At 35.9% G+C, this 21,841-nt stretch overlaps 1 protein-coding gene across 1 annotated transcript; it reads right to left on the reverse strand.

Annotated features, from left to right (window-relative positions):
• Positions 1 to 204: 204 nt before the first annotated feature.
• On the reverse strand, positions 205 to 10,161 carry LOC120162180 (importin-5-like). The gene is made up of 20 exons (XM_039172356.1): positions 8,896 to 10,161; positions 8,357 to 8,560; positions 7,799 to 7,903; positions 7,629 to 7,694; positions 7,375 to 7,539; positions 4,367 to 4,441; positions 4,127 to 4,281; positions 3,620 to 3,755; positions 3,466 to 3,535; positions 3,248 to 3,375; positions 3,095 to 3,151; positions 2,412 to 2,597; positions 2,189 to 2,281; positions 1,975 to 2,060; positions 1,830 to 1,896; positions 1,690 to 1,756; positions 1,480 to 1,616; positions 1,121 to 1,212; positions 941 to 1,007; positions 205 to 763 (listed from the first exon to the last, which is right to left on the reverse strand). The coding sequence occupies exons 1-20, from the start codon at positions 10,102 to 10,104 to the stop codon at positions 602 to 604; spliced, it is 3,327 nt and encodes a 1,108-aa protein (XP_039028287.1). The 5' UTR covers positions 10,105 to 10,161; the 3' UTR covers positions 205 to 601.
• Positions 10,162 to 21,841: the final 11,680 nt, after the last annotated feature.

Genomic DNA, 21,841 nt, shown 5'->3' on the forward strand with positions numbered 1-21,841 from the left:
AAAAAGTAATATCGTTAAACTGGCATCAATTATTTTTTCTATTTATATCATCTCCAAAATAAAATAAAAAGTAAAAAAACTAACTAATATTCATACTAAAATACTATAAATTTTCAATCTTCATCTAAACAATATAAAAATAAATAAATAAATAACCAAATTGAGCTAAATTTATAATTTATTTGTAAATAGCAAACGTTAAAATATGAGAAAACCGATAACCCATTATATTATTAATGATCAAAATTGCAATATAATGAAAGAATAACAAATCCAAATCGGGAAATCTGTGTAAAACTGAAACGAAGAGACCAAAACTGCTTCAAGAACATTGCACTTCACCAACCACACCAAAATCACGACTCGCTTCTTTTTCTAGACTCAATACCCTTATCATAAATAGATACCTTATACTATGCACACTCTATAATAGAATAAAATAAATTTAATTTCAATCACACTTATGACTTCTTCACTCTCAGATCCAACCTCTTTAGCTGCCTTGCGAATCGAACTTAATGCAAAAATGTCGGAAAAAGAATTTTGTATATAAAATATGCTTCGACACGCAAGAGATGCCTGTCAAGCCAATGTACTTGAACTATGTGGAGAGGATGGACTGCAAAGCAAGCTGTTGTTGCGGCTGCAAAGATGACCAAGTTGAGGCCAATGCTGCTGGTGGCAAAGTCTGCTGAAGCTGCTTCAGTAGATACACCATCCGGCTTGCGGTTTGTTCAGTGGCTAGATCCTTATCACATAAAACCTACAAAATAGCATATAGTTCATCAAATGGCACCCTAAAACCAAACTACCAGATAAATAAGAACCGAGCACAACATAAACTTTTTATTTTTAGTGGCGCTGTTTGTTCAGAACAAGCAATTCAAATAAGGAATCGCCTTTAGTTTAAAATTTTGATGAAGTGACTTGAAATTTTTACCTCAGCAAATACTGCAACGATCTTAGGAAGGAAATGATGGTCAGGACCCAAAACTTCATTGTCCGATCTGAATGCACATTAGATATATTGTTACATCATGGGCAGTAACAGCATATTGACGGGGGAAATGAACTTCATAAATGGGATCAGTACGATTAGATAATAAAAGGCTGATCTTACCTCTCAACCATTGAACAAAGTTGTTCATGAACAACTTTGGCTTCAAACAGATCACCTTTTATTGGCAAGCAGTTTAACCATGCAGGAACAACCTACAAAATACAAAGGGATGTATGTTCAAGGCAAACCGTCATTAAGAAAACAAAAGCAACCAGTTACATTGTAAATACAGTACTAAAATCAATCTGTAGTAGTAGAATATCTAAAAGTAATAATAAATGGAATTTGTGTTAACAAGATGAATTTGGGGACTTAACACAATAGCTCAGAAATCTGGCATTTGTTTTAATGCACAGAACAGATTTTTCCTTTCATATCAAATAATTAACTTGGAAAGCTAATTTTATTGCCTGCCATACCTGAGTTGCATCAATACTGTCGCGGTGGAACAGGCATATTTTTCCTAAAGCAGAAACAGCATTATCATTGGCCATAACATTTTCAGGTAGCAAAGCATTAGGATGTCGTATTACAGCATTTAACCTTGATAAAGCCTCTGGAAGAAGTCACAAATAATGTTAATTCTTACAAGAAATAAACACCTTATAGACTATCATGCAAATATTTACCTCCAACAAGTGGCTTAAATACAGGTCCACCAAATTCCGCACAAACACCAAGTCCATATACTGCTGCCTGAACATAAATCATAAAATTGATTACAATCTCAACAATATGGTGAATTGGATGCCAGAAGAAAAATACAGACCTGTCGCACATCTGGGTTCTCATCATTGCAAGCCTCCAACAAGAAAGGAAGATACGAGTCATAATATCTGTTTCAAATACATCACAGTAATTGCATCAAACGATTCTCTATGATAGTAATTAGTATAATAAAGTAGGCAGCTTACTTTAAAGCTGCTTCACGACAATGTTCCGCAACATCATCAAAAATACAAATTGCAACTCTTCTTTCTTCGGCTGCCTTATCTTTTCCCTGTGTTTTAGACACAGAGGGGGGGGGGTTGAGACAGAGAGAGATAGCATACTTCTGGAAAGAACATTTTTATTCTGGATGTTCCTAAACAATTGATATTAAAACAGAAATACTTGCCCAGAACTTACCCACATAGGTGAAAGATATGGGGATAAGTCATCAAAGAAAGGCAAGAAAGAGGCTTTAAACGTTTTGATCAAAGTTCCCAAGATTTCACCCACCTGGAAGCAGAATGCTTGTTAAGACAAGAAATAGGAGGTTTTAACAGATTGCAAAGGGAAAAGGATAGGTAAAAGATATTGCTCAGCACTTACGTGCTGTATCAAATATAGATTTTATTTTAAGACTTACTTGGTCAAAAACTTCTTCCTCTTGTTCATTTTCCTCTTTAATTAACTCTCCCTCCTCAGCATCAAAGTCTTCAGCTTTGGCTCTTTCAGCTCTCTCACATTTTCTGCTCGCACTAGCTGTAATTACTTGTTTGACCTCATCCACAATAGATCTAACCTGACTTTCATCTAGAAGAGGACCAGAGATCTGAAAGAAAAGAACTCTCAAGACATTCGAATTTAAGACTTGGTAATTAATATATATTATAAGCAATGGCAACAGCAAAGAGAATTAGATTAAACCACAGAACATTTGTCAAAGGTACACTGATGCATGTGAACTAAAATAATTAAATGAAAAAGGTCATGAATGGAGCCCTGAAATGCTTTTCCGAATGCTTAATCACATATATCGACCAAAAGAAAAGGAAACAAGGGATCAGAAACAGCCCAGGACAATACTAGGATTCAGTTTTTAACAGACACGACAGGTTAAAATTCAGTCATTAGTTCAAGTTATTAGCTGATACTAAAACAGCATATTAAGTTAAAGTAAGCATTCTAGTTTTAATTTATTTATCAACACTTTTTGCTTCTAACCATCAGTCGCCCAATAAAATTCATCCAAAGCAGAATTATTTCAAGCAGATAACAGTGAACAGAATAGACAATACAAAACTAACTTCATTTAATAATAGCACAAACCTGTACACATTCGTTCAACGCATCTAGCATGCTTGCACATATCTCCATATCAGGTTCCTGCAAGAATAAGGTAATTTAAGTTTTCATCTATGGAAAAAACAGACCAATAAAGCAAGCTTCAAAACATGAATACTCCTAAAAAACAATAAGAACCTTGTGTAATGCCTCCACTAGAGCCGGAATAATATAATCAGACAATTGCTTAATATAAGTCTCACCATGCCCTTGAGCTATTCCCTTCTCCACAGCTAATTTTGCAGAACACAATAACTCTGGCATGGCTACAAACAAAAAAATTGGCCAAGACAATTTGATAAAAGCCTAACAAACTTGCAAAATATTTTAAGAGAAAATGTGTAATACTCTTCTACCTGAAACAGCTGCTTTTCTAACTTCTTCGTGGAAATAAAATTTAAGAAGAGGAACTAGAGTTGGAGCAACCTGCATCATATGTCCACCTTTTTGTTAGTATAATATTGCAATAAAGTCTAGAATAATAACCCAATACAATGAACTGAAACACACCTGATCAATCCACGGAAAAAATCCTTCCTTCAACTCATCAGCATAGCAACAAAGCATGTTACATGCTGTTGCCTTTTCCTCCAGGACACTAGTCTTGATCACAATTCTTTTATCCCCAAGGATAATGGTTTCCATACTGTGAATGTAATGCCAGACATAATCATTAGATACCCCCAAAAAACATAGTGCAAAATAACATCCCATTCCTCAAAGTCAATCACTAGACCTCGACGAACACAGCCAAGCCAGAACTCTTTGTGTCCATGAGGTGTACCAAATAACATTGCGCAAAATAAATTCCTATTGCTATAAGACAACAACTGGGTGCTAGGATATTGTGTGTCCATGAAGTGTCTCTGCACATGCTAACATGAGTTTGTGTGTCTCAGATTGTCCATTTTGGCAGGAACATATAGAGAAGTAGAAGGGGGGAGTAGATATACATGCATGTATCAACATATATGTTGCTTACTGGCACAACTAGTTAAAACATTAAAAATACATTACCTTTCATCATCAGAGTAATCGATATCATTATCTGAATCTGTAGATGTAATAGTTACATCTGGCTTCAGTTGAGAAGACTGGAGAAGGGGAGGCATCACAACACTCATGTAAGGGAGGAAATCTTGTCCCAAACACTTGCAGAGTCTGGCCCAAGCCTGTAATAAAGGTGATACAATTATAAGCAAGGACAAACAAAATGTGAAAGATATTGTCTAAGCATTTTCTGTATTATAGGCATACTTGCAGCATGTAACTTGTTGTTGGGTCGTCTGTTTCCATTTGGGATCCTTGCAATGACATAAGCACTTCCATTACCTTGCAAGAAGGAGAAAAACAAGACAAAAGGTAACAATAAAATTAAAGTAAGTTTGATTCCAGAACAAGGGCAGCAGTTGTGCATTCTCATAGACCAAAAAGGCAATCATAAATTAAAAAATCAGTTTGGTCCCATAACAAGTATATGAGGAATGTGCATGTGTGTGTGAAAATTCAATATTTCATTTTTTTTATAGGAATTGAAGGCCTCGTTAAAAACCTCCTTCTTGATTAAAGGATCTTGTAAAGAAGCTCCTTAATCAGCGGAAGGAGGAAAAAAGTGCCTTAAGATTTCATTAACCATAAGATTCAAAAGATACAACCAGGTCGCCACCCCCAACATAAATAAACAACCGAAAAAACCCTACACAACCACACTAACACAGCGGAAACCATCTATGCTACAACAACAGTCACAAGAATGACTGACCAGACTTAACACCTGAACTTAGCCCGACGACCAGCACACAAACATAATAGCTAAAACAGAGACCGAATAACACAACCGACTCAATCCATAAAAGACAAAATCAAAAACAAAACCCTGAACATCCGCACAAAAAGAGTACAAGAATCAGCTTCCGCCTTACTGCCTCTTCTTGCTCGACTTGTCGACAGAGGCCAGCCGAACTACCAACTCCATATAGAAAAATAGAAAGAAGTCACCTGATAGTTCCGCAACTTCCACTGCCTTGACCTACCTCTGAGAACTCTTGCTTCGACTTTAACGAGGCTTCCTTTGATATGCCGAAATTTTTTCTTGAAAATTTCGGAGAGAACTAAAAATTGCATTTCTCTCCTCCAAAATTCTTTGTTTCTGGCGCCCAGTATTAACCTCAAAAGCACGTGCAGGTTCACACATTTTCCTGCTATCTTCTTATGCCCCTCTCTTATCGTGAACCAGCACTTCCTCGTGTACCCCCACTATCTCGGATTTCGAAAGCCCCATCCCCTGGCCAGCAAGCACTTCCTCGTGTGCCACCATTACCTTAATTCCAATAGTAGGCGTGATCGACACAATTGGCAATTGCACGTTACCTTTGATTACATCTTTAGACCCAACGTGCGCCCTACTAGCACTCTCCAAGGCCTGAAAATTCCCACCACTTTGATAGACATGCTCCCACACAGCTGCCCCACTAACCGAATCCACAAACTGAGACTCCAAGGACCTTTTAGAATTGAATAATAAATTGGTCTGCCGTAAGCCACCATTTCTTTTTGAAGATAAACGCCTACCACTAACATCAAGAAACATGTATTGCGCATTATCAACTTTAGAAACACACACATCCAATCCTGAGGCCACGTGTATCCCACCAGCTCCCTCCAAAATATTAAGATCTCCACTCCTCTGGCCAAGCGAATATGCCCCATTACAAACTGTCGGGAAAGTGCCACTCTTCTGGCAATCAGTCCCATGCGCAGCTACCCCATTTTGGATTGTCGAGGACACAGCTTTAACGGCCCATACCTCTTCGGAACAAGGGCCATCTCCTGCTACCTCGGCACCTGAACCACACGTTCCACCCCCAATATGTGTGCCATCACTAGACGCTCGAGTTTCAAGCTGAACTTCCTTAATATTAGTGGAATCAGAATTAACTCGTGAAAACGTTCCAGCACAAACCGCTATCTCGAAAGACTTTTCTGGCGAGACACCATCGAGCTCCCCCTCCGTGGGAAGCGGGGAAGCAACTGCCGTATCCAATGCAGACGAATCCTCTCAGACGAAATCTGGGCTAAAGCAAGGATCTATCTCGGACACATATACTGTAAAAGATTGATCCCCGACTTTCAAAACAAAGGATTCTTCCACACGAACTTTATAGTTCGTAATGATCTGAAAACATGCCCTATCAAAAGAGCCAGGATATAAGGTCCCTACGTCAATTGAGATAAGAGCTCCCCATTTATCCGCAATGCTTCTAAAAGTAGAATGGCTCTACACAAGTGGTGGGATCCCTCTGCACGATAACCATGCCCGTCGGCTGCTACACTGAAAGTTTTCCGACTACAATTCCACCTTGTCAAAGCATTTATTCAACGCTCCAATCTGATTTTTTAGAGCGTTGTCCCTACTCTCTTCATCTTCATAAATGATCAGAATTGCTAAACCACTTAACCTCATAATTTTCGGGCCTAAAATGCCTTCCTTGTGCATGACAGCAGCTAACTCTTTCATTCTAATAAATTTTCTGCACCAACCAACCAAACTATCTCTAAGAGTAATTAGCTTATCCTCATCAACTACACCAATAATGGGCGCCTCTTTGACATCCTCCTCTCTACTCTTGATCACAGCTAAATTTGATCCAGAAAACTTTTTCCTCCAGAAAACATCACGAGGTTGAAATCTAGCCATAAAAACTCTAACCTTTTTATCTTGAATCCAAGATCTATCGGCACAGATGATAGCCCTCCTCGCGTCCTCCACTCTAGAAAATCGGACAAAACCGAACCTGCTACCTCCCTTGCTTCTTTTGCTAGGGATGAAAGAATCGATCACCTCGCCATATTTATCGAACAATAACCTAAGACCTTGATAATGAAGACAATCTAGAATATTGAAAATAATAACTGAAACGCAATTCTTCCCACCAAATTTTCTCAACTCGGAATATTTCATTAGACTTAACTAACTACATATTTGCTATAATCAGTGGAAAAAATCGATAAGAGAACAACCTAATGGACACCTCCCTCAAATTAACATCTAGCACACCCAAATACTTTTGAGAAACAAGAAATGCTTTTTTAGGGCAGTGAAGGTAAGATACTAGCTCCACGTTGCACCATTTCACTCCCTAACTAAAGATATCACTAAACTCAAATACCTCAACCACCATGAATTTAGAGATATAAGAAAATAACTAGAAGAGGAAACGAAAACAAATTTATGCAGGACATGGTCTTTTTACACATTAACCAACCTCCTTAGCATCATTTCTGAACTTTTCCTTTCCAACAGCCATTCCAACAAGACTAATACACTCCATGGATTTGGCACGAAGCATACGGTTAGATTTGTCAGTTGCATTGACCAAAATAGCTTTCAGGTAAGGCATAACTGCATCATAATATTTTTGGAAGTGCTCCTGCAAACCCCCATATTGTCAAACTGAGTCATCATGATACAATATATGAAGTAATAATCAATATAGGTTCTTTTGGGTAAAATTGATACCTGAGATGAGTCAGCAACTGATGCCAACGCAGTCAAGGCACCTTCTTGCACCATTTGCTTCCCATTCTGCATTATATAACTTGTATTTAGACCAACAAAAAAAGATTCCTCGACTCATTAAGTTAATCCATGCATTCTTGATGTAACAATTATAATTCCAACCAACACACCTGTAAAAGCACAAGCAATTTGCTAACTATTCCATCAAGGTAAGGTGTTAAAATTTCCGGAGTGCAGTTCTCACTGAAGTTGAGCATGGCTGAAGCAGCATGGGCCTGTTCAGTCACAGAGACATATATCAAAATAAACAATAAATCCTTGAAAATACAAGTACCTAACTGGCAGAAAATAAGGTACAGAAAATTCTTTACATTATGATAAAACTCCTAATTTGTCACACAAAAGAGAATAAGAACATCAATTAAAATATATAAACAAATAAGAATATATCCACTCAAATAACTTTTTACTAAAGGGATTCACATAGAGACGCCATGACAACTTTACAAGCAAGAAATTAAAGAAACAAGAGGGAATATACATGGGAGTGGGGGGGGGGAAGTTATCAATTACATCACAGATGCAAACACAGACATAAAAGAGAAAGATAAGATGAACGAATTATTTTATGTAAAGCAACAGAGGGAAAATAGCATGAAACAAACCTTTAGCAACGGTCAGAAGCATAATCTAGCATCCTGAAAGTAAATTATATACTTGTGACTAACCTGTACTCTAGGATTTTGGAAATCATCCATAGCAGCAGCTAATGCAGGCAACACTCTCTGGTGATATTGGTTCTGCAAGTCTGGACCCAAGTCCGTTGATAACTGCCCAATTGCATTAATAGCTGCCCACCTCACACGGGGGTGGGAATCATGAAAAGAATTCAAGACCATAGAAACCACTTGTTCCAGATTTTTAACCATAACCTGCTAGTCCAGCAACAAATTAAAATGCAAGAAAAATAGGGAATGCAACCAAACTCTTGACACAATGTGGTCCCATTTTTTTCTTTAAACATAAACTAAATACTCCAAATGGCTAAAACTATTAGAATCGACAGGTACTAAACAAACTTTCACCCTATTGATCAAGTATTAAATAGAAAACACCAAGAAACTCCATTAATAATGCATTTACAGTCCTACTTAGGACTATGCATCATGAAGGAAGTAATTTTTATTAGTTCATTTCAGGATATGATGTAATAATAATTTTATTAGCAAATACTAGTACACACAAAGTACATAGAACAAGACTATACCTTGGAACAACCCTCGGCAATCTGAGCAAGGGCAATCAAAGCAGCATGGTGCTTTTGCCACTCAGGAGCAGCCAAATAAGCTGGCAACAGCTCTGATGCGACAGGGACAATTGTATTTCCGCCTAAAGCCATTGGCAGGCGGTCCAAGCACTCCTGACCGACAGAATAATTGCTAGTTTCACCAGCATCCTCATCCTTAGTTTCCGCAGTATGCCAGGCTGCATCATCCTCAATATCCAGCAACATTTTCATCAAAATTGCAAATAACCTACTAATAACTTGCGGCAGCTTTCTCATCATCCCAGGAGCACGTTCCCTCGCTTCTGTCAATGTAATCACAAATTCTATTGCCAAGTGGCGAGTACCTTCCTCGAGTGATTGGCTCTCTGCAATCTGCAGCATAGAGCCCACCACGTCAACGAGCTGTCTCCTAAGAAACTGGGGCTCAGTCTCTGCCAATTCAATCAGCAACTCCAAAGCCTCCTGAGCAGTAGCCTCGTTACCGTTAAGAGCCCCCGTCAACGTCTTCACCATTGCCGGTAAAAGATCCTGAAACCCATCACGGTCAGATGAGTTGGCCAGACACTGAATAAAATTAATGACAGCATCCAAGGCGGCGATTTTGACATCCTCATTCGAACTTTCACTCAAGCACTTCAAAAAGACAGCATGCAGATCGTTTACAAAAGGAGCCAGCACATCTCCAATATATTGACTCAGCTGCGCAAATATCAGAAAAGCAGACTCCTGTAATCTAGGAGAATCGGAAGAGACACATTGAAACATAAACGGCAACAGCTCAGGCCACCCGTTCTCTGGCAAAATACTGGAAGCAAGCTCCGCGATTGTATCACACAACTTTTTAGACAAAGTTTGAGTAGTTTCAGTTTGGATTTGAGACAAAAGTACGGATTTTAGAGAGGACTGAGTGGAAATGTTGAGACGAGGCCAGATATAGGAATCGCCACGTGTCAATAGCTTACGGAGGAGAATAGTGGCCATGGCACGAGCCTGCGGTTGAGCGCAGACCTGGAGGAGGTGGGCAAGGCGGAGGCAGAGGGCATCAGGATCAGATTGCTTGCAAAGGTGGAACAAAGCCTCGGCGTGAGAACGTTGTTCGTTAGAGGAGGACATCAAATGGGAGATTAAGGTTTCGAATGCAGCCGGCTCGGATCCTAAGATGATGGATAGCTGGGATTGCTGGTCCATGGCGGCAACGAAGAAGATGATGAAAATGATAATTGATCCCTCTCTCTCTCTGTCTCTCTTTCTTCTGTTTTCTTCGGCGCCTATTTGTTCGCTGAGAGGCTCCGAGAGGGGTTTTGGGTGTGGAAATCAGAATTCAGGGATTTATATAGTTTTAGGAGAGCTAATTAGGGTTGATTAATAGATAAATTATCATTATTTTAAAACAATAATTTTTATTTTTAAATTCATTTTCTACCATCTACAAAAATCTATAACACTTGATTAAATCAGGTGAAGAAGAGTCCTTTGCCGATTAACGATATTTTAAAATTAAATTTTACGAAAAAAATGATTTCAAAAGATTTTTATCTTTATTCAGATATTTGATTCAATTATATCTAATTAAAATTTTATAATTATCTGACACCAAAATTTAATATTTATATTAAAAGAAATTGAATAGCTTAGCTGGTATCTTTACATATGTTTCGTTATTATTATTTAACATTAAAATTTAATATTTATATTAAAAGAAATTTTTTAATTATCCAAAATCTATTACTTTTCCATCAAACGAATTAATGTAATAAAAAATTAAAAATTTAGAGGTTAAAAGGTTAAAAAGTTTAAGAATTTAAATATTCTTTAAAGTTTTGAGTGTAAAAATACAATTAGGCCATATAAAAATAAGGGTAAACTATATATTTAGCCACCAACTATTCTAGTGATTTTGTTTATGTCATCCAATTATTTTTTTCAAAAATTATATTTAATGTTATGTTTTGGTAATCAATTGTTAAAAAATTAACGGTGATGATGATTAGTCATCATAAGGTAATACAATGTCATCATTAAAAAAGTAAATAAAAAATCATCACATCAATAATTTTAACAATAAAATATTAAAATGGAACAAAAACGTAACATTAAATATAATTTTAAAAGAAAATTAAATGATCAAAGCAAAATCATAAAAATAAGTGGCTGACTAAATACATAATTTACCCGATAAATAAATAAATACGTAAACAACATAAGGCGGGGGCATATAGTGATTTGTGAGAGTTTCAAATTTGGTTACGTGGACTAACACCAACATTGATTAATAATGCTTCCTTTGCTTTGTAGAACGTTAACCACAAGTCATCGTCTCTGCACAAGCAACTGCCAACACCCATTCCCTTCTCTCTCGGCAAAATATGCTAATGGCGGAAACCTTCAACTCTCTTACTCTACCCTCCTCGAAACTAGATTTCCCACTCCCATTTCCTTTGTGCTCCGCTTCGACAACCCAAATCTCCACCCTTTCGCGCTCCAGACCAAATGGCTTCCTTTTATGCTCCATTTCAAGTGATCATTCCACCACTCCCATGGATGCTCAGCTTCACGATAAGACCAACACCACTGTCGTCCCCCAGCCTCGACTTCAAACTTGGTACTATTTTTGTATCTTTTGTTATAATTTAGAGGCCGGTGATTTTTAATGTTGTTTCTTTTGTTTTCGTAGTACATGGAACTGGAGGGACTATTCTATTAGGGTTAAAATTAAGAAATTATAAAGTATTGTATTTAATTTGATATTTTAAAAGAAATTGATGATTAAATTGTAAAATCATAAAGTTGGCAGACCATTTTAAGAAATGCAGGAAGTTTAGTGGCTAAACTCATAGTTTACCCATTTTTCTTTAAGAATGAATTATACCCCTCTCGTATGTTTTTTCTGCAGATTTTATCATTTTCTTCTTCTTCAACAACCCTCCTTTCAACTTCGATCTACTCGTCGTCCGACCTCCGATCGACGAATCGAAATCACCACCGTGTTCGTTGTCAACCGAAGAACAAAAACCCTCAAACCTTTCATCGTGAATCGTCGCCGTTCGTCGTTAATTTCAGTCAGAAGTATCGTTGGTAATAACTCGATTTCAGTTGGTTTTTCATCGATTCACGACGATCCGATGATCTGTTTACGACACCTCCCGCACCATCGTGTTCCTTGCATCATTCCGAGTCTGCCGGTGTCATCCTTGGTCTCCGTCGACGGCGGCACGTGAGGAGGTGAAGCGGTCAAAGTTTCCGATTTGTTGAAATCGAGCACTCCACCGTTCAAAAATTTGAACTGAGCTTTGAAAGTACCTCGAAATCACTCAAAATAATTTTTAGAAAATTTTCCGTGATTTATAGGCTGCCGGAAGACGTCCCACGCGCCCCCATGCGTCGCCACTGCACATGGGGAAGGAAAAAATGACCAGTTTGACTGGTTTTGGAACTGTTTTGACCGGTTCAAACCCGACCCGACCCGTTGACTCGTTGACCGTTGACCGTTGACCGGTGTTGACCAAAGTTGACCAAAACTTTGACGGGCTTTGACTGGGCATTAAACAACCTTTGACTTTGACCGAGTATACTTATCCCGACATTTTTCGACGTTTCAAATCCGATTCTGCAGTCCGTATTTCAAAATTCGGACCCCGAAGGCCTCGAAATTGCCAGTCAAACCCGTTGACTTCAATTTTGACCAAAAATTCCAAATTTTCGAAAAGTCATATTTTATGCTTTCGACGTCTTAAATCCGAATCCGAAGTCGGTTTCGCCAAATTCGAACCTGGTAAGTTGTTTTTGACTGATTTATCATCTGATTCAATCCGTTTTTCAGAATTAAGCTCCGTTTTTTATGTAATTTCTATTGGTATGGATCCAAGGAAATATTGGAAGATGATTTCAAGACCGAGGGCGTTCGAATAGAATTTTATGGTCGATCAGTATTACACAGAAATCGAGGTAATACTTTACTACCTCTTTATGTTTTATAGAACATGTTGATATTGGTAAATGCATGAATAAAAATGTTTGATCTCATATGTGTAATTAATGAATATCTACACTCGATACGAATACGGTAGAAAGTAGGTAACTGAATATGGCTCAGATGACTATTATAAGAAATTGGATGACAGTTGGAATTAAATTACAAGTTCTGGAATTAAGTGATAAAAGAATCAGCCATGGATATATAGATTTAAGTGATAAAAGAATCAACCATGGATATGTAGATTATAATTTATCTCATTAAAGGTACTTAGATGATAAATTATGAGAATATTTCGATTAGGTAAAATTACAAAATTACCCTTATATTGGCAAATGACAAGAATTGTCCCTGGAAGTGGATTAATAAATCTGAAAAGAATTATTGATCTGATAAAACTATTGATGTGCATAAGAAATGTTAGTTTTACTTGGAAATTATGGATAACCGATTTTTAACCCCAAGAGGGTTTATGCTAGATACTAGAAGTCTTTTAAGGAATCATTTCAAGATCAAAGAATGATCGAGGAAGCAATTAATCATAGGATTTCTATATTATATTATTTTCGTTAAGAGCTAATATCGAAATTATCTGGTTAAGAAATTACGAAAATGCCCTTGAGAGGTAAAATAGTCTGAGTTGACCCTGAATGAAAAAGTACTTTGAGGATTTGTACTTAACTCGATTAAGTACAAATTTAATTATTATGATTGTGTCTTTGTAAAGATAAATTCATGATATTTCGTTTGTAAAATCTGAGAAGGCACTTGACCTGAAAATATCCGAGTAATGAGTAAATACCTGAAGAATAATTTATCGGGGTATTATGGGCAAATTCAACGAGATAATGCTCACAAATTCTTTATTTCACGAAATAAGGCAGTCCCTAGATTAATTGCTCAAATGGGGTGATTTCCACAGTGTTGTCGTAGGTCGCCAGGGCATCCCAGTGACATGGTAGGTCGCCATGCACGCCAGGCGACATGGTAGGTCGTCATGCACGCCCAGCGACCTTATAGGTCGCCATGCACGCCCGGCGTCCAATGTTCTGCCCTGCTGCTCTGCTTTGGTGCTTTGCATGGGCCATGCACGTGGCATGGGATAGGTAGCCATACAATCCTCTCCTCGCGTGAGATTTCACTTGCAGCTACTCAGGAGAACCTATTCCTCCTGCTCCTCGCGTGATTCCTCTTACATCTGCTCAGGAGACCTCATGCATGCATCTGTAATAGCTGTATTATTGCAGCATGATTTGAGCTGCAAAGTGTCATAGCTTCGAGCCATAGCTACTCCCTCATGCCATAGCTTCGAGACTGTCCACTCTTGTTATCATAGCTGTATTGGTGCAGCGTAAAATCAGCTGTTATATGCAGTAATTAGTGTTGTATTATTGCAGCGTTCAACGGTTGAAAAATTTATAGCCTTCAACGTGAATTATACAGCTCAAATTGATTGCAGTTTACCAACCGTGCAAAGATCATTATATATTGGATATGAGGGGTTTATGGTAGAATCATAAGAAAGAAAAAAAATTTGGCGAGAGAAAGAAAAGGAAATGAAAAGAAGAATAAGAGGAAAGGGAGATAAAGGCTCAAACATCGTTCGTGAGGTAATTTTTAATTGTTTAATTTAGTTTATTAATATGAAATTATGAAATAATTAGTTTGTTAGTTTAGGGTTTAGGGTAAAACAGAAATTTAGTTAATTAGTTTGTTAGTATATAATTAGTAGTTTGTTAGTTTAAGTTATATTATATTAATTTGTTAGTTTAAGTTATATATTAGATTATATAAAAAATTAGTTAATTAGTTTCTTAGTTTAAGTTATTAAATGTAAAAAATATTTAATTAATTTGTTAGTGTGTTTAAACGTATATTAGGTTGTTTGTTGAAGTTTAAGTTAAAATATTAAAAAAGTTAATTAGTGCTTAATTAGTTTGTTAGTTTGTTATTTTAACTAAATTATATTATAAAAGAAATAGTGTTGAGTTAATCGAATGACGAAATTGGCCAAGAGGGGGGTGAATTGGCAATAAAAATTTTGTGGAAGCTTTTGCAGAAAAATTTAAAGTAATTGCACAGCGATTTACAGTGGTTCGACTTTCTCAAACAAAGTCTACGTCCACTACCTTAGCTATCCACACTAAGGATTTTCCAACAAATTCACTAATTTGTTCTTTCTTTTGAGGCCAAAGAGATAACCTTACAATTCCCTCAAGAGTATACCCCAACTCTTGAGAACACTCTTTTCTCAAAGAGAAGATTACAAATTTGCAAACTTACAAGAAAACCTCACAAGGTAAGATGTTTGCACAATTCTAGAACAAAGAAAATAACACTCAAAGATGAATACAATTGAGCACAAAAAGTGTTCTTGAAAGCAAAATGAATATTGAATGAAAATGGGCTTGAAATGCTCAAACTTGAGGTTTGATGCTTTCTCTTTGATTCTCTCTTGATTCTAGTTGCTTGATGTTTCTTGTTTTTGATCAATGGCTTCTAAGCTTGCTTAAATACACCTTGGATCACTTCTGAACGTTGGGGATAATTAGAGAAGATATTATAGCCGTTTTAGTGTGAAAACATTTCATAAAACATCTTAGAGCGTGGGGGGAATCGGTTCCCTCTCATAGGGAATCGGTTCCCTAAGTGTAAAATTCAAATATTTCGACCGTTGAACAGGGGGGAATCGGTACCCCCTTGGGGGGAATCGGTTCCCTCCGAGCATTCTGGAAATCTCGGAGCCAAACCATTCAGGGGGGAATCGGTTCCTCCTATGGTGGGAATCGGTTCCCTCTGAGCAATCTGGAATTTTTGGCTTTGAATTGGTTCGAAATACTTTGTAAAATTATTTTGAAATTGTTTTATGATTAAAACTTAATTTTACACTTAAGTAAGGATCAAAAATGATTTTTGAAATATTTGGAGTAATGTTTTGATATTCGAATAGTTATATCGAATATACTTAGAAAATCATTTGGAAAATCTTAAAATCCATTTAACTTAATTTGTTATATCGAAATATTAAAATGTTTCAACAATCTCCCCCTTTTTGATATAACAAAACATTTTAGTAATTTTAAGATTTTTGAAATCACTCCCCCTTATTTTAACACTTCTTAAATTTATCATGTAAAACATTTAAAACTTATTCTTCTCCCCCTTTTTGTTAAATCAAAAAGACATTGTAAAACAAGGTTTTGAAAATCATTTAGCCAATTGATTTATTAATTATAAGCTTAAGCTGCTAAGATCACAATCAAAAGAGAGGTTAGCCATTAATTTCATAAATCAATATTCATAAATAATGTGATATGGCAAAATTGGTCATATTGCTAATGATAATGTAAATGATGCAAAAATGAATAAAACACCAAACATATAATTTCACACTATCCATAAATCCAAAATCCAACAAAATCAAACAATTCAAAATGTTGAGACAATATTCATTTTGTTCAAAGTTTTAAAGCTAAACATAAATCAAGCATCCGGATCGGTAGGAGGAAAACGGGCTCGCATAGCGGCCATCTCGTGTGTGAGTTCATTGATACGAGCGTTGGTTGATTCATTGTTTGCACGCATCTCCCGAAGAATCTCTAATTGTTGAGCTCCCATTGTGGATAAATGAGACTCTATAGAGGAAAAGCGCGAGTCCATGGTAGCGTATCGGAAATCGAATGTCTCCATAAAGGATTGAAAATATGGAGGCATTTGATGCGTTTGTTGTGCTTGCTCCTCGGGCTGCTCTTCGGGTTGTTCAGGTTCTTCTTCAGCTTCATCAATATCCCTCATTAATTGTTCAAACTCGGGATCTTCGTCAGCTTCGGGTGGAGCTTGTGAAGAACTAGCTCCCGGAGTAGAAGAACGAACCCATTCACCGGTTTCTGTGTCCTTTACCCATCCCGCTCTCGTTAAGGAAAGAAGATTTATTTGTTTCTTAAGAGGAAAAATGGCATCTAGACCAACTCTAAGCCCAGCTTTGGAAAACAGATTACTCAAAAAGCAACCGTAAACTAGAGATGAACAGTGTTTCTTGTTAGGAACAAGATTTACGGTTTCAACAATTTCAGCAAAAATAATATGAGGTAGGTTAATTTTAATACGATTTTCGAAACAATGTAACCACCAAAGATCCAAAGCTCTAAGAGTAGAATAACGACCTCCGGATGGTCGAAACCACCAAGAAATCATTAGATGAAGAAAACGCTCATGTAGGTCTAAGACACTCGCACTATCTCTTCTTTTGTAACGAGAACCTAAAATTTGTTTTTCATTCGAAATACCATCATTATCTAATCCAAATGTATTGGCTATATATGCCGGATCAATATATAAGAATTGTCCTAGAAGGTAGGAACGAATTCCTATGGTTTCGGTTTCAGCTTGGTTTTTAACACATACGGCATTAGAGTAGAATATACGAACAAGTTGATGGTAAACGATGGGTTCAAGATCAAATAGTTTATCAAATTTCCATTCTTGTAAAATGGGAAGATATTTAAAATCGATAGCTAACATAGCTTGACGAGAAGGAATACGTTCTTCCCGGATTTTGTAAGAATCGAAATATTGATAATACCAATATCGGTGATTTCTAGACCCAGGATGATTGAAACACGAATTTTGGATAGTCAAGTTAGGATCAGTGGGATTGGGATTAGAAATTGGAATAGAAGGAGGATTTGGAGGTGGATTTGGTTGACGACTAGAACGACTAGATGAAGACCTAGGACGTTTAGGATTTGACATGGTGAAGGAAATCGGAATAGATAGAATAACCTGCAATTTTAAAACAAATGTATGCAATTCAATTAATCCCAAAACTCAAATGAGTCCTCAATATTTCAAGATTCTCTAAATCAATCCTAATGGGCAAAGTTTTTGAAAAACTTTTGAAAAATATGGTTTTGAGAAACAATATATGTATAGTTTTTCATAACAACAATATAATTTAATCAAAACACAATAATTTGAAAAATAACATTTTTTTTTATTTCGAAAAAAAAAATTTGAAAAATTCTTGTGTTTTTGATGAAATTAGTTGTAACATCTAGTTTCTAATCACTAAATAATCAATGCCCGATCACTATTTCAACCTAGAACTAATTAAAACTAATCCTATGTTCAAAAATAATGAAATAAAGAGTTTAGAAAAATTACCTTGAAAGATGAAGATTGAGGGGATTTAGATGTTGTTTGCACGACTTTAATGATTTCAACAGGTTTAGAAGATGATATATGAAGTAAATTCCGATTAATATCGTCGATTTGAGACAAAAATGGAGATTTGAGGGTGTAGGAGGTGAGAACGGCGGAAGAGATAATAAAATGAGGGTTTTTGAGATTTGGGGTTATTCTGCCCGATTTTAGCAGAACCCCAGGGGGTATCGATTCCCCTGTGGGGGGAATCGGTTCCCCTTCAAATGGGGAATCGGTTCCCTCAGGGGGGGATCGATTCCCTCTGCACAAAAATGCTAAAATCCGATTTTTTAAGCACAAAATGCTAAATTAATCTTTTCTAGTAGTATTGGCAACTCATATATCAAACATTAATTATGTTCAAACAATTAAATTAATCTTTAATCGATTTTTGAACATAAAATTAATTTTCACTAAGAATCACAAACTCCCCCTAACTAATAGCAAGAATGCAATCAAAAATTATAAGCATTTTTCAAGATTTATTAAAAGTGCTAAAATTATTTTAAACACTAAGTGAAGATAGGTTGGTCAAACCTAATTCTCTCCTAAGTGTCCAAAATCTTTCCTTGTCTAAGGGTTTTGTAAAGATATCCGCTAATTGGTGCAAAGTATCAACAAATTCTAGAACTACATCTTCCTTAGTGACATGGTCTCTAATGAAGTGATGTCTTATTTCAATGTGCTTAGTTCTAGAGTGTTGGATGGGATTTTTAGTGAGACAAATAGCACTAGTATTGTCACACTTGATAGGAATAGTACCTACTTCAATTCCATAATCAAAAAGTTGTTGTTTCATCCATAAAACTTGTGCACAACAACTACCAGCTGAAATGTATTCGGCTTCAGTGGTAGATAATGCAACACAATTTTGTTTCTTTGAAAACCAAGAAATCAGCATATTTCCAAGGAATTGGCAAGTACCGGAGGTGCTTTTCCTATCTAATTTGCATCCTCCATAATCCGCATCAGAAAAAGCATGCAAGCTAAAGCTAGAGTCTCTAGGATACCAAAGTCCTAAACTAGAAGTGTCCTTAAGGTATCTAAAGATTCTCTTAACAGCTAGTAAATGTGATTCCTTAGGACATGATTGAAATCTAGCACATAAGCAAACACTAAACATAATGTCCGGTCTACTTGCAGTTAGATAAAGCAAAGAGCCAATCATTGACCTATATAATTTAACATCTACACATTTACCTCCTTCATCTAAGTCAAGCTTTGTTGAAGAGCTCATTGGAGTGTTATGAGGTTTCCCATTTTCCAGTCCAAACTTCTTGAGCATATCTTTGACGTACTTAGCTTGATTAATGAAGATGCCATCTTTCTTTGCTTGATTTGGAGTCCCAAGAAAAATGAGAGCTCCCCCATCATGCTCATCTCAAACTCACTTTGCATTAGCTTAGAAAATTCTTGGCAAAGAACATCATTAGTAGAACCAATATTATATCATCAACATAAATTTGAACTACTAATAAATCTTTACCTTTTCTCTTTAAAAACAATGTAGTGTCAACCTTTCCTTTTAAAAAATCTTTTTCAATTAAAAAATTTGACAATCTTTCATACCAAGCTCTAGGAGCTTGTTTTAAACCATAAAGAGCTTTTGTCAATTTTAAAACATGATCCGGAAAATTTGAATCTTCAAAACCTGGAGGTTGTTCCACGTACACTTCTTCTTTTATAAAACCATTTAAAAATGCACTTTTAACATCCATTTGATATAATTTAAATTCATTGAAATATGCAAATGCTAATAACATTCTAATTGCTTCCATCCTAGCTACGGGAGCGTATGTTTCATCATAGTCTATGCCTTCTTCTTGAGTATAGCCTTGAGCAACAAGTCTAGCCTTGTTCCTCACTATATTACCACTTTCATCAAGTTTATTTCTAAAAACCCATCTAGTACCTACAGTAGATTTATTACTAGGCCTTTCAACTAATGTCCATACTTTACTTCTCTCAAATTGATTTAATTCTTCTTGCATAGCCATAATCCAATGTTCATCTTTTAATGCTTCTTTGATGTTCTTAGGCTCTATGCATGAAATAAATGCAATTAGTGTTGTATTATTGCAGCATTCAACGGTTGAAAAATTTACAGCCTTCAACGTGAATTATACAGCTCAAATTGATTGCAGTTTACCAACCGTGCAAAGATCATTATATATTGGATATGAGGGGTTTATGGTAGAATCATAAGAAAGAAAAAAAAATTTGGCGAGAGAAAGAAAAGGAAATGAAAAGAAGAATAAGAGGAAAGGGAGATAAAGGCTCAAACATCGTTCGTGAGGTAATTTTTAATTGTTTAATTTAGTTTATTAATATGAAATTATGAAATAATTAGTTTGTTAGTTTAGGGTTTAGGGTAAAACAGAAATTTAGTTAATTAGTTTGTTAGTATATAATTAGTAGTTTGTTAGTTTAAGTTATATTATATTAATTTGTTAGTTTAAGTTATATATTAGATTATATAAAAAATTAGTTAATTAGTTTCTTAGTTTAAGTTATTAAATGTAAAAAATATTTAATTAATTTGTTAGTGTGTTTAAACGTATATTAGGTTGTTTGTTGAAGTTTAAGTTAAAATATTAAAAAAGTTAATTAGTGCTTAATTAGTTTGTTAGTTTGTTATTTTAACTAAATTATATTATAATAAAGAAATAGTGTTGAGTTAATCGAATGACGAAATTGGCCAAGAGGGGGGTGAATTGGCAATAAAAATTTTGTGGAAGCTTTTGCAGAAAAATTTAAAGTAATTGCACAGCGATTTACAGTGGTTCGACTTTCTCAAACAAAGTCTACGTCCACTACCTTAGCTATCCACACTAAGGATTTTCCAACAAATTCACTAATTTGTTCTTTCTTTTTGAGGCCAAAGAGATAACCTTACAATTCCCTCAAGAGTATACCCCAACTCTTGAGAACACTCTTTTCTCAAAGAGAAGATTACAAATTTGCAAACTTACAAGAAAACCTCACAAGGTAAGATGTTTGCACAATTCTAGAACAAAGAAAATAACACTCAAAGATGAATACAATTGAGCACAAAAAGTGTTCTTGAAAGCAAAATGAATATTGAATGAAAATGGGCTTGAAATGCTCAAACTTGAGGTTTGATGCTTTCTCTTTGATTCTCTCTTGATTCTAGTTGCTTGATGTTTCTTGTTTTTGATCAATGGCTTCTAAGCTTGCTTAAATACACCTTGGATCACTTCTGAACGTTGGGGATAATTAGAGAAGATATTATAGCCGTTTTAGTGTGAAAACATTTAATAAAACATCTTAGAGCGTGGGGGGAATCGGTTCCCTCTCATAGGGAATCGGTTCCCTAAGTGTAAAATTCAAATATTTCGACCGTTGAACAGGGGGGAATCGGTTCCCTCCGAGCATTCTGGAAATCTCGGAGCCAAACCATTCAGGGGGAATCGGTTCCTCCTATGGGGGGAATCGGTTCCCTCTGAGCAATCTGGAATTTTTGGCTTTGAATTGGTTCGAAATACTTTGTAAAATTATTTTGAAATTGTTTTATGATTAAAACTTAATTTTACACTTAAGTAAGGATCAAAAATGATTTTTGAAATATTTGGAGTAATGTTTTGATATTCGAATAGTTATATCGAATATACTTAGAAAATCATTTGGAAAATCTTAAAATCCATTTAACTTAATTTGTTATATCGAAATATTAAAATGTTTCAACAAATAGTTTATTAGTTTAAGTTATATTATAATATATTAGATTAT

Source organism: Hibiscus syriacus, unplaced genomic scaffold, assembly GCF_006381635.1.
Source record: "Hibiscus syriacus cultivar Baekdansim isolate YM2019G1 unplaced genomic scaffold, ASM638163v2 tig00111402_pilon, whole genome shotgun sequence".
NCBI classification, from domain to species: domain Eukaryota; kingdom Viridiplantae; phylum Streptophyta; class Magnoliopsida; order Malvales; family Malvaceae; genus Hibiscus; species Hibiscus syriacus.

What these genes read in the sequence shown, in the direction of transcription:
- LOC120162180 (XM_039172356.1), bottom strand. Translation starts at nt 10,104, where the DNA reads ATGGACCAGCAATCCCAGCTATCCATCATCTTAGGATCCGAGCCGGCT. An exon ending in TCCAAAATCCTAGAGTACAG is followed by an intron (nt 7,904 to 8,356) that starts GTTAGTCACAAG and finishes GTGACTGAACAG; the next exon opens with GCCCATGCTGCTTCAGCCAT. An exon ending in AATTGCTTGTGCTTTTACAG is followed by an intron (nt 7,695 to 7,798) that starts GTGTGTTGGTTG and finishes TATATAATGCAG; the next exon opens with AATGGGAAGCAAATGGTGCA.